The 13,855-nt window shown below is 37.8% G+C and overlaps 1 protein-coding gene and 1 pseudogene across 2 annotated transcripts in view; one reads left to right on the top strand and one right to left on the bottom strand.

Moving 5' to 3' along the window:
- LOC101341879 (phosphatidylinositol 4,5-bisphosphate 3-kinase catalytic subunit beta isoform pseudogene) overlaps positions 1-352 on the bottom strand; it is a 43,942-nt pseudogene extending 43,590 nt beyond the window's left edge.
- A 1,039-nt stretch (positions 353-1,391) lies between these two features.
- The window catches only part of GABRA2 (gamma-aminobutyric acid type A receptor subunit alpha2), a 160,544-nt gene continuing 148,080 nt past the window's right edge, over positions 1,392-13,855 (top strand). For both annotated transcript variants that reach the window (XM_004389029.2, XM_023742989.1), the window contains exons 1-2: positions 1,392-1,462; positions 3,898-4,013. In XM_004389029.2, coding sequence (XP_004389086.1) covers positions 1,392-1,462; positions 3,898-4,013 — 187 coding nt within the window. The remainder of the gene's footprint in view (positions 1,463-3,897; positions 4,014-13,855) is intronic.

Raw genomic sequence — 13,855 nt, 5'->3', positions numbered from 1 at the left:
CTGGGAACATGATTAGCTCTCCTCCTCAGCCTGGCTCCTCCTCCTATAGGCGCGGGGCTCGTGCCCGCCACAGCTTGCGCGCACCGCGCCTCCGCCCGCGTTTTCCTCATCCCCCTCACCGCCGCTCCGCCCGCTCTTGCCGTCGCTCCCCCCTCCTCCTCTTCCTCCTCCTCCTCCTCCTCCGCCCATTATCGCCACTACCGACGCCTTCGTCTCCTACTCGCGCCGCCGCCGCCGCCGCCGCCGCTGCTGCCGCTCTTCGCGCTCCCTTCTGGCTTCCTACCAGCCCAACGGTCCCGCTAGCTCCGCGGCTGCTGCTGCAGTCTCTCGTACTCTCTCTCATCTCTCTCATCTCTCACTCGCAAGTTTCCTGTCTCCTCAAGATCAGGGCAAAGGGAGGAAAACACCGAATTCGGCTTGCTGCTTCAGGTAGGGTTGCACGCGTGGTCCCAACACGGGGACCGTTTCCCATTTGCCTTCGCCTCCCTTGCATGTCTCATCTCCCCCCACCCCACTCTACGATGCTCCCTGGAAACCTAGGAGGCTTAGCCTCCCCCCACCCCCGGAGTGCATTTAAAATAATAATTTCCATACTTACCCCCAGAAGCGTATTTTGCAACTACAATAAGATCCAAGACGCCCGCCCGGCGGTACGTAAGCCTCGCTCTTTTATAGTCTTCAACTTTGCACACTATGATTGCCGCTGCCTGCCTGCCTGGTGCTTGATCCGGGAGCCTCACGCTCATTCTCTTATTGTGGTCGTCGACTCCTGAACAGTGGTCAGACGCGTCGTTTCGCAGCAGTTGATCCGATCCCGGCTAGCTCCAAGACGTGGTCTTGGGCAACTGTGGATGGGCAGGAAAGGGGATTCTTTTATTTTATTTCAGGAGGAGTGAAGAAGTGAAGACGTGAGGACTGCAGGTGACTATAATGAAAAGAAGAATAATTTAAAAAGTGGTCTGACTGCCCCTAGCTTTTTTTGCTGTGTTTGTGGGGGTGGTCTTGGTTGAGAGGGTTGTGGCATGAAGTACCCACCTCTCCTCTCGGTTTCCACTTTCCCTTCCACCCCATATCCTTCTCCAGCTCATATATTCGCTAGGGTCCCTGGTGTTATTATTACATGTGTGCACAAAACAGTGTTTGCTAACGATGGGGCCGGGGGAAGTTTCTGGCAGAGCAAAGTCTGAATACTTACTTGGTCATCTTGCTGTCAAAGCTATAGAGATTACTCCAGTGGAGTGAGTGTAGGGCGTAACGAATGGGGGAGGCGGCCTTTAGGTTTTTGCCCCCCCCCCCGAAATGACAAATCTTTGGGTTACTTGGATGGTGAGGATTGAATGTAATTTTAAGTATCTTTTGTTTTTTCTTCCCAGCCTTTACAAAAAACGGGAATGAAGACAAAATGGAACATTTACAACATGCAGTTGCTGCTTCTGCTTTTCTTGGTGTGGAATCCAGCCAGGTGAGACATTTATTATATTTGATTGTTCTAATTCAGTGTAAACGTGTCTTGAATGCCATCAATGTAGGGATGGCTTTTGAGATCTGGGTTATTTTGAAGAATTATTTCTAATGGAAAAGGTTGTACCAGGATACTGAAGTATGAAGTGGCAGAGTCTATAAAAAGTTCATTGCTACTTGTTTTTAAAGATAAAATACAAAAGAAAACAGAAACATTTTCTAAACAAACAAACAAAAAAAAAACAATGAAAAATTCCACTGAAAGAAGGAATATCCTTTGAGTGATATAGTCTCACAAAGAATTGAAATAAAGTTAAATGTGCTCATAATCACAACAGAATTTAGTAAGGAAGCGAACAGTTTTCCTTGAAGCCAAACAGAAAAGCACAAGCTAAAATGATTTGAGTGTTAACTTAATATTTCTTTTTCTTTTTTTTATGGTCTTGGCTGTTTATTCAGTGTAGAAAAACCCAAATGATGTGTGAGTCTTAAACCTCTAGGGGGAGGTAGTATACAACTCCACAATCACAATAAAACAAAAGCTTGATTTATTAGTCGACTTTTAATAAATTGATTTAGAGATATTTTATTCGAAAATGGTTACTATTATAAAAATTACCTATTTTAAACATGTAACTAATGCTCTGCAAATATGCGATTACTTTTTATTGCTTTCAATAACTTCACCTTAATTGTAGTCTATTCTTATTTTTATCATAGTACCTTAAATGTTGAATGCCTTTAGGGTATGATTTCCAAAATAACAGATAACTTAAAATACAAGTTTCATAAGAATGTGAAATCTTCCTTTTTTTTTCTAACCAGTGTTTATTATATCTTTATTCCCTTTAATTTTTCTTTTTCCTGTCCAAGTAATTGCCAAAATACTAAAACACTGTCTTCTAGAATTGAGAAGAAACCTTTTTATAAGCTTTATTTTTTTATATTGGAAAATATCAACTCCTTTAACATCTGAATATTAACTTTCGAAGGAAAATATGACATGTGATTTAAAAAAACAGTTTTGAGTGAAAATATCTATGTGGAACTTTATGACAACCTTAGCGATTGGTTTTAAAATTAGATTAAGTAGGCATTATAGGAACTTTTGAGGCTAGAGGATATGGAATAATTTACTTCTGTAATTAAAAAATTTTATCCTTATATCAGTGTTTTGATAATTTTCTCTGCTCTAAGAGTAATATTTGTTTGAAATTGATTATCAGTGTTTTGATTTACTAGTACAGTTTTTAGCTACTAGTTTTGCAGTCATTTAAATTCAAATGGACTCTCAATATTTTACACAGTATCCCTTGGTGAAAATGCAATCACACATAGATTTTGAACTTGAAAAAGTGAACAAGCCATGATAAATTAATAATCACTGAAAATCCTCAGTGCTTACCCGTATTTCTCTCCACTGGTTTTCTGTTCTATATTTGACTAGTAATGCTAAAGTCAGTATTTTATTGCATTATATAATTGATTCTTTTTAGGAAGTAATTTAAATCTCTGAATCACTCCGGGAAAGAAATGGCAGTGAAAAAGGACATTCTGTTTTATACATCCAATTTCTTCTGCATCAGATTGCTGGATGTCACAAAATCAGGTCTCTGGCTTTATGATAGAGAAATGATGGGGGAAAAATATCACTGTTTCTAACCCGTTTTGTGGATATTTTAAGACCATTTGTTCTTTCTGCAAATTTGTCACAAAAAATGTGCCTGAGCCTTTTAATCTTCATGTAGCCCCTTATCTCTCTCCTCGGAGACCAGTCAGAAGGGACTGCCCCTCCAAGGCTCACTGCAGCTGTGTGTGTGTTGCTGATCCCCTCAGAGCCCATCTCCACCTCCCTGGCGTCAGTTGAGCTTGGAGCAAGGCCAGCGGAGTTTCCTGATGTCTATATTGCACTTGGCCATTGGGTGGAGGTATATCCAAAGTAAGGAAATCATCTTGGTTTATGAGAAAAAGAAAGACAGTTATGAGGGACATAGAGAAATTTTATACCTCCAAGGAGGCAATTTATTTTCCAGTTAATATTCAAATCAACTAAAGAATTATTTCATGAGTCCCTTTGATTATTGTACCCTCCTAACTGTAGAGTAATACTACTAATTGTATCTATGTGTGATAATCTACAATTATACTCTATTTTAGGGAATGGATTTTAGAAAGAAAAGTCTACACAGCATGTTAAGTGGTAGAAATCTGAAATAAGGTTGATATCAAACTTTCTAATCATCTAATATTTAGTAACCGTTTTCAACAGTATGTTTACCTTCCCAGCAGGCACACTGGTATTTATAGAAGTGAAAAAAGGAGGAAAATGAGGGACACTAATAGCTTAAATTCAAGGAAGAAGAGCATGCTGGCCATTGCAAAACACACTAATGTATATATATGTATATATATCAGCTTGTAAAATTATCTGTTTAGGTTGGTGCTGGCTAACATCCAAGAAGATGAGGCTAAAAATAACATTACCATCTTTACGAGAATTCTAGACAGACTTCTGGATGGTTACGATAATCGGCTTAGACCAGGACTGGGAGGTAAAAATAGTTTTACTTTTTTTAAACTCTCACAAAATAATGCCTATAAAATTTAAGGATTATATTCATATTTTAATACTTTTTATATATGAATACATCATTATGTATTAAAAAAACTATAGAAAATAGTAAGGTATGTGAAACAAACATCATCTGTGATTCCTATTATTTACACATAATGTATTTAACATATCTTGCCTAAATGCCTAAAATGCCTAAAATCATATGGGCCAGACTTCCTGCATGAATAGTTTTGACGTTAATTATTTCTAATGTCTAAATTTTTTGAACTTAGAGTGTATTAAAGTCTAAAAGTATTGAGCTGATACGCTTGTGTAGTGTTACAGATTCCTTTATTGTATTTTGCAGATGTCTGTGTTCACACCAGTACAGGTATACAGAAAGTAGAAGCCTAAAAAAATAAAAGAGTATTTGTGCTGCATTTCAGCAGATACACCTATTAGGACTGTAAAATGATATTTCTTTACACACATGTAATAGTTCTAAATACAGTACAGGTTTGATATTGTTTAAACTTTCAAAGGCATTTTAGATATACGTTAGCTGTAGGCGTAAATGTATTAGACTGTGGTGCAGTTTCATTTCATTTCTAAACATTTTCAACGAAACAAATCTATATTTATAAAGGTAAGGAAATTAGTCTTTGTGAACATGTTACATTTTAATTATGCTTCATCTTAGTTAGGTGGCACTAAGAAGATCAGGTGAAAATATGCGTAAGTGTGAAATTCCTGAAAGGATTCTGAGTCAAAATGTTATTACTCATCATTTCTAATGTGACACGTATAAAGATACACACACACACAAACATAGCGGAATACACACATTTCTCATGTGTGTTTTGTACTTACTAGGGTATTCAGTTTAACAATTATTTGAAAATTAAGGCGAATTAGTTGAACACTTGATGTTAATCAAAAGTTTATGTAGTTAGCCTGGTTATTTCCAAATTGATAACATTGCAACATTAAGTTGTTTGAAAAGATTTGGATTCACTAAATGCCTAGATGTTTATGTAAATATTTTCTTTGAAAAATATAGGTGGCTTTTAATTCCGTGTATTTCTTTGACATTGCATGGTTTGGATTATCAAAGGGTCGAAAACATTCAGAAGAAATCCAACTTGTTGTTGAATAACATACCATTTAATTACTATTAGTTTTTTATTTGAATCCCTGGGTGGCAAATTGGTGCTACCATTTTAAGAGAAGAGCCCCACAGAGGAATAAAGTTCACAAACATGACACGTTACATCTCAACACATATTTTTATAAAAGACAAAAAGGAAGAGGATAGCTCCTTAGTAATTAATATGCTTACTGGGCATGGATATAAGGAATTATCGTTCATGTCAGCATATGTGGCAATGAGCCAATGCTAAACTCATATAAGTGTGTCGGGCATAAGTCTGCCATAATTCATGATGGTGGTTTAAGAGGTAGCTTGCACTAATGCAGATGTTTTCCCTAAGCTGTAGATTTTATTATTTTTAAATAAATCATATACTGTCTGAAAATCTTAAAATATTTGAACTTGAAGACTTTGTCTCTTTGAATTTTTAGGATGACTATTTACACTCTCATTATATGGTTGTGTATTATAAAGGACCTGGGTATTCTCGTTAATTTCTTCATACTTCTTTTGTAATATCGTTTACATCCTTTTATTTTCGATTGTCAGCACTCAAAGTCCTCATTGCCTTGTTATTTGGATTAATGCAATAGACTAAGTGGACTTTCTTACCTTACTGTGTCCCTTCTCCAATCCTCTAATTATCAGGTATGTTAGGGGCTAATATCTCACAGTCACCTTAGTCTTCTTTTAGTCTCACAGTGCTTTCATGACACTCTCTTCTCTTGATCAAATACCTTTGGTGGCTCCTCATTGCTTTGGCAGATGGTGGTGAAGGAGTAGTAGAAGGAACACAGACGGTAGAGGCAGATAGATCTAGACTGGAATTTCTGCTCCATCCACACATACAAGACTGTGTTGTGTTTGTTTCCTTAGCTTTAAAATGGCCATGCTACATCTACTTTACTCCCTTATAGGGTTGTTGAGAGGATTGAGCAAACAAAAGGTGTATGCGCAGAGCAGGTGTCACATGCTAGCAATTCTAAATTCCTAATTTAATAATCAAGGTTTTCTACAATGTGTTTCTCTGCCTTCATTTACCATTTTGTCTGTTATCAGTCCTCCCCTTCTAACTTCATCTGTTCATTTTCGATTGATAATTTGTTGACATCTGGAATTATTTCTCCTCATCCTCTATACTGACCTAATCATTTCTTTCCTGTAAAGATCAACTCAGCACCAGTCCTTTTTAGTAACAGCATTTCTGAGAGAATTGAAGCAGCCCAAGTTTATTTATCTCTCTGCTGAATTTTTTTAGTGTTTGTTGGCTGTGTCTTATTTGGTACTTACTGTGTGCTATTTTGTAGTATTTATTACCTTTTTTATGAGTCTGTTGTTACCTTAACAAGATTGTAAGCTCGTTGAGGCTACATATTTTATCATAAATCCTCTGTGCTCTTAGCAACTAAATATTGATTTGCTTATTGTGGCCCTAAAATAAATGTTGATTGCTTGATTAACTTTTCTACTGTGAGTTAATCATCTGTGAAATGGGGTCACTCATATTTGGCTGATCTTTTAGTTAGGGATGTTGAGGTGACACGTGCATCATGCTGCAGTGAGGCAGTGTTGCTTAGTGATGAGAACGTAGCTTTAGACTGTGGAGATTTAGGTAAAATCGCTGTTCTGGTGCTTAGGAGTCATGTGACCTTTCAGTACTTAGCATCTTTGGGTCCACACTTGTCATTTATAAAATTGAATTACTGATACCTATCTTAGAATGTTTGATAAACATTAAGTGTGATGATATATGCAAATAATTTAGCATAATGACTGGCATGTAGTAGACAGTTAAATAATGTCCGATTACTAAAGACTGAAAAACTGTCAAATGTATTGTTACACATTTAAACTATTGTTATGACTTCTGCATCCAAAATTCTTATCTTGAATATACATGTCATTTCAAATAGATAGTTGAGGAAACTTACTTGTATCATTACATCTAAGAAATTAATAATAAGAGGAAAATGTGTTTGATTCAGTTTTAATATATCAAATTGAGCATCTCTGTGATTGAATTATCTGGATAATTAATCTCAATAATTTTTTCCTTTATAAATTTAATATAAATGAGAGCATAGGAAAGAGAAGACAGTTGTCAACTACAAGTTAGAAAAAAAATGTTCATTTTACCTGGCTTTACTACTTACTATATCTTACCTTGTCCCTGGGTGGTACAAATGGTTAATGTGCCTGGCTGCTAACTGAAAGGTTGGAGGTTCCAGTCTACCCGGAGGCACCGGGGAAGAAAGGCCTGGTGATCTACTTCTGAAAAATCAGATTGAAAACCCTACGGAGCACAGTTCTACTCCGTTATACATGGGGTTGCCATGAGTTGGAATCAACTTGATGGCAATTGGTTTTGGTTATATCTTACCCAAGGCAAGTTACTTAGAGATTCTGAGCCTTGATATTTTCTTTGGGAAAATGGGATTCATAGTATCTTATTGGGAGAGATGGATAGTAAAAAAGGTGACTGGGTGACGCAAATGGTTTGCTCTCCACTGCTAACTTAAAGGTTGATGATTCAAACCCACCCAGTGGCACTGCGGAAGAAAGGCTTGGCAGTCTGCTTCCCTGAAGGTCACAGCCAAGAAAACTGTATTGAACAGTTCTACTTTGTAACACACGGGTTAGCCATGTGTTGGAATTGACGATGGCAGTGTGTTTGGTTTTGGTTTTTTGGAGGGTAAATTGAGATTCATGTGTATGTCAAAGATTATGCAATACTTTGGGTGACTAAATTTTAAAGTATTTAATAATTAATTATAGTAATAATTAATAATACATCTTCTTTAAAATTTAAGCGGGATCATGCCACTCTACTGCTCAGAACCCTGCAGTGGCTCCCTATTTTATTGAGAATAAAAGCCAAGCCCCTGCATAGTCTGTCCTCACATTCCTTCCCTGACCTCACCTCCCACAAGTCTCTCTTGCTAACACTGCTTCAACTACATTGGCTTCCTTGCTGTTCTTTGAACACACCAGGATAGTCAGGATACTCCTTGGGACTTTTTTGCTTAGTAATTCCCTCTTTCCCCAGATATCCACAAAACTCACCTTCTCAATGAGGTCTGCCCAGACCAACCTAATAAACACTGCGCTATGTCTAACCTCAGCAATGATCTGGTCCTCCTTACCCAGCTTCACTATTCCTTTTTATTCTTTAACACTTTCTTCTTTTAAAATACAAGATTATTAGTTTATGTACTTATTACCATTATATCAGTTGCTCATGTTTGTCTCATTTGCTAGAATGTAGGCTCTATGATGTCATGGATTTTTGCCTGTTTTATTGCTTGATTCACTAATGTATTATCCCAAGCATCTAGAAGAGTGCCTGGCACATAGTGAGCACTCTATTAAATATTTCTTGAATGAATTTTAATTTTATTCATGTATTTTTTAGCTTACTACCATAAAAAGAATCAACAATATAATCTCTCTTAGCCTTAAAAATCAATGGAGTAATTAACATTTAATTACCATCAGGGCCTTTCACTATTTTCATTGACATGTTTTAGGCTGATTTCTTGGTAACTGGAACAATTATTACACCAGTTATTCAAACTCGTTACTTATGTTAGCTGTGATTCTGCCATGAAATAAATGTATGATTTTGGGTGAGTCATTTATCCCATCTATGACTTAATTTACTCATCTGTGAAATGGAAGGAGAGGTTCTTCTTACTCCATTTATAATCACAAGGATATTGTGTGGTCCAAGTAAATTAAAATTCTTAAAAAGCATAATGTTTCATATAATTGATAGGTATTATTATCTTTAGAAGGAGCCCTGGTGGCACGATGGTTAAGTGCTTGGCTGCTAACAAAAAGCTGGTGATTCGAACCCACCAGCTGCTTCGTAGAAGAAAGATGTGGCAGTCGCTTCCATAAAGGTTACATCCTTGGAAACCCTATGGGACAGTTCTAGTGTGGCCTAGGGTAGCTATGAGTCAGAATTGACTCGATGGCAACGAGTATTATTGTTAGAAACAACAGAGGTAAGTTCTCACCTGCATCATCTTTTAAGGTAGTGTTCTTTTAACACAAGTCAAGAAAATGTTGGTAGGTCTTGTGCATTTGGTTGGCCTGCTTCCTCATGAACTTGAAACTTGAGATGGGTTTGCCTTGACGTCTTATCTATCAAGTACACGCATTCAGATTATCTAGAACTAATAGCCAGATCGGTTTATCCTTCTGTCTTCATTTTAATCATTGGCGTCAACAACTCGGGGTGTCTATGGATTTTTACGTTTCATAAGAGGCTTTCAAATTGTTTACTGAATAACAGGAGCAACATTTGTTTTTTGGAACCATTTTATGGGGTCATTGGAAAAATGAATGTGTAGCTAGACCTCATATATTTATGACAGTTAACATCCACAGTGTTTAGCAGTGACAACTGTTAGAAATGACAAGGCTTGTATCTAAATTGTAAATTCAGTCTGGAAAATCTAGATTGAGCACTGTGCTTAACTGCATTTCGAGAAGCTGTTTTGAGGAGGCTGTCTAGATGGATCCACCCCAACCACAGTGCTGTTGTTTTCTACTCTGGCCCTTGATGATGCTTTATTTCTAAAGCCATGAAAATCATGAGGACAGGTCATAGACTTATCTTTAGGCTGTAGATAGGTGTATGATACATGTTTCTGTGAATTTTATTATAGGCTGTTTGGAGGGCAAAGTTAACACAGAAAAATCTGGTTTCTCCTAGAACATAAGTGGGAAATCTAACCTCAAAATAGCATTGTATTATTTTATAAAGTAATGGTTGAGATCAGTGGCACTGGATGCTGACAACTTTGGATTTGAATTCTGCCGCAGCTGTATATTAACTTCATGACTTTTAGCATGTTACTAAACCTCTCTTTATTTTGGTTTATATGTAAAATGGGCATGAAAGTCTATGCCTTGTTGGTTTGGAGTTATTATTTTTTGGCATTTAAGTCCTTTGGACAGTGTCTGATAAACTCATTAGGAACTCAATACAGTTAGATAATATTGCTGTTATTGCTGGTCCTACTACTGTTTCTACTATGGATGCAATAGAAGGCATCACTCAAAGTTTTTTTAATTTATAAAACCTGAACTTCTAAAGAGTGATAAAATACAGAGCACACATAATAGAGTTAAAGAAAGGAGGTATTTATGTGTACCTTATACAGTCAGTCTCATTTTTTGGACAAACCTTTGTGTATGTTGAATTTCTAAAAATAAAACCAATAGCAAAAGAAATCTGACATCTATTGCCATTGATAATTATTGTTGTTGTTAGGTGCCATCAAGTCAGTTGTGACTCATAGCTACCCTGTGTACAACAGAGTGAAACACTGCCTGGTCCTGCACCATCCTCACAATTGTTGTTATGTTTGAGCCTATTGTTGCAGCCACTGTGTCAGTCCATCTCATTGAGGGTCTTCCTCCTTTTCGCTGACTCTCTGCTTTACCAAGCATGAAGTTCTTCTCCGGGGACTGGTCCCTCCTGATAACATGTCCAGAGTATCTGAAACGAAGTATTGCCATCCTCGCTTCCAAGGAGCATTCTGGTTGTACTTCTTCCAAGATAGATTTATTCGTTCTTTTGGCAGTCCATGGTATATTCAATATTCTTCGCCAATACTGTAATTTAAAGGCATCAGTTCTTCTTCGGTCTTCCTTATTTATTGTCCAGCTTTTGCATGCATATGAGGTAATTGAAAATACCATGGCTTGGGTCAGGCGCACCTTAATCCTCAAGGTGACATCTTTGCTTTTTAACACTTTAAAGAAGTCTTTTGCAGTGGATTTGCCCAATGGAATGTGTTGTTTGATTATTATTATTATAACAGTTTGGCATCAAGATAATGACTTCCCCTATAGTATAAAGTTATATTTACAAAATAAAAGTTCACCATGTGAAATTGATGATTATAGGACATAAAGCAAAAGCATGACCACTAATCTAACCTGGGATGCCCCAGGTACTTGAACAGCAAAAACGTTGGGTCTCACAACTATAGAATGTATGCTTGATGCTTGGTTGATGTTGTTAGCTGCTGTCAAGTCAGCCCCTGTTTCATGGCAACCTCATGTGTTACAGAGTAGAGCTTCTCCATAGGGTTTTCTTGGCTGTAATCTTTATGGAAGTTGTTTATCAGGGCTTTCTTTTGTGTAGTGGCTAGATGGGTTTGAACCTCCAACCTTTACTTTAGCAGCTGATTGCAAACCACTTGTGCCACACAGAGTCCTTTGATGGTTGGTAGCATCATACTTACCTTTAAGGCAAGGGGTGGTGGAGGCATCGTGCGAGAGACAACACACTGAGAATGGTCTGAATTCTCAGTATATAGAAATGAAGAGGGAAGATAGGGAAAAGATGGGTTGAAAGAAGACCAGAGGGGAATGGACTGGGCTATTAAATAGTTCTAGTCCCAGATGGAGGCAGGGTAAACTCCAGAAACTTGGGGCTTTCGCCTCCTTGAAAAGCTTCGAGGTTTGACATCCTTCTCCTCATTCATCAGCTGCAGTTGGGCCAATGCTCCCCAGAGCCCTGAGGCAGCTGAGAATCTAGTCTCCCTTCTCTTCTGACTCAGCTCCCTTGCAGCCCCTAAAGTGCCCTGAGTAGAATAATCTTTACAACAAGCATTAAGCTTAAGATTTCAGGGCCTTTTGGACTCTCTACCATCAAATCAGCTCCACGCACTTGAGTCAGCCTGATGGTCACAGAGAGCACTCCATTTGATTCTCATGAGTAAGAAAATGGAAATAAATCAGGGTGAGTCCACAGAAGCGTGTAGATGGCTTTCAGTGAAGATGTAAATGATTGATATCAAGTTATTTGTCATTTCCTATTTACTTGATATTGTTTTTTGGGCGCTATAAAGCACAGAATGCAGAAAGGCACTGATCACCTGAAGTGGGATACCACTGGGGAGGCTGGGGACCCTGGACACAGCTTTCAAAGTCAGTTCCTTCAGTTGTTTCTGGGGCCTGCCCTTCTTCTCTCCATCTGGCACAGAAACAGTGTACTGATGGGCTTCATGACAGTGCATGTGAGGTTAGACTAGAAACCATAGTCATGTTATGTGTGGAGTTTTGGATTTTTCTTTTTAATATTCCAAGGCAAGACTAAGGAACATCCTCTTAGCATTTCTGCACAGCCTCATTAATGGTGTGTGTGTCTTTCCTATTCCCTGTCTGAGAACAGTACTGTGACAGGCTCCTTCAGGCATTGGTTAGAGTAAGGGATTTTTGCAGAACTTTTCTCAGTTTTTTGTTGTGACTAGATATAGAGTTTGTGATTATTTTACAGGAAAGGCAGGCTGGGTACAAGGCAGCACTAGTATGCATTACATCGGATGGTGGAGCTTTCTCCCCAGATAGCATCTCTTTGGCAAAATTCAAAGTGACATCATTGAAGTGCATGGCCCAGAGAATACTCTGTTTTAATGAACTAACACTAGGGCTTTGTTTTCACCTTAATGACTTTTTAGTTAGCAGCAATTTCTGCTGTCGATCATTGCTATTAGGCGTTGCCCTCACTCATAATTTGAGGGACCATTATTTTTCTTTATTTTTGTTCTTCCAGCTACAAGCCTGCCTCACTCACTGTATTTTTCCCTTTAGCCCTTAAGCTCAGGTGCAGTCAAAGTTTTTTCCCCCATTAATGCAAAGTGGATAAATTGGACCACAGACATGACCAATCCATTTGTTTTAGTGTCATTTTTTGATTGCTACAGCTCAATCATATTGTAGAAATTTATATCGAAGGTGGAGATGGCCAAAAAGAACAGCTTGGTCAGCCGGCAGTTCATTACTTTTCAATGTGTTAACATGGAAAGAGTCAAATTAAATTATTCTAGTATTTAATTCCTTAATATATGTGTATTGAAGGCTTATAAAGTGCCAGAAACCACTCTGTGGGATATAAAGATGTATAAGATACGATATTGGTCTTCCAGGAGATGCAGTGCCTTGGAGGGAGGGGATAGATCATACATTATCATTCTCAAAATAACTCCAAACAGTACAACACATGTTCCATTGTAAGAACCTGCTATTGAAGATTAGAGAAGTGAGACATCACTTTGCTTGTACCATACAACTGGAGTTAGCCACGTTCTATACCTGTATATTTTTTTCAGCTGTATTCATTCAGCCGTTTCTTACTGAAGACGAGGAGTTGCTGGGTAGTGTTCTAAATGCAGGGAATACTATAATAAACAAGACTGGGCCTTTGCATAAATTCATATCACATCATATTATGGCTCTTTCTGCATTTTGAGGGTCCTTGACATTAATTAAGAATACTGTATAATCACCCTGAGTTTCCTTTATTGAACTATAAGTCTTCTCTCAGAAAAGGAAGTATTTTCTGGTTTATTTACTGTCAGGTTAGAAATTATGACATCTGCAGGTGATTGTTAACACTCAAGGGAACGTGTCTTTCTGGGCCTGTAGCAGGGGAGTTGGAGGTCTTCGTGTTAACAGTGATGTTCCCAGAGGTACATCAAGAAAAACATTTTTTTTGCCTTATTTCAGTTTCTTTTGAGCTAAAGATAAATGAAGAATAACTAGACATGCACTGTGATATAGATAATAATTGATATAGGGTATAATGTAATGACCATTAAGTTCATTTTTAAGATTAACTTAAAATTTAGTCTTTTGAATTTTTCATGTTCTTGACACAACACAGAATTCTG

The sequence above is a fragment of the Trichechus manatus genome, unplaced genomic scaffold, assembly GCF_000243295.1.
Source record: "Trichechus manatus latirostris isolate Lorelei unplaced genomic scaffold, TriManLat1.0 scaffold00231, whole genome shotgun sequence".
Taxonomy (NCBI): domain Eukaryota; kingdom Metazoa; phylum Chordata; class Mammalia; order Sirenia; family Trichechidae; genus Trichechus; species Trichechus manatus.
Note: the sequence above shows the minus strand (reverse complement) of the source record. Positions and strands in the feature narration are given on the sequence as shown.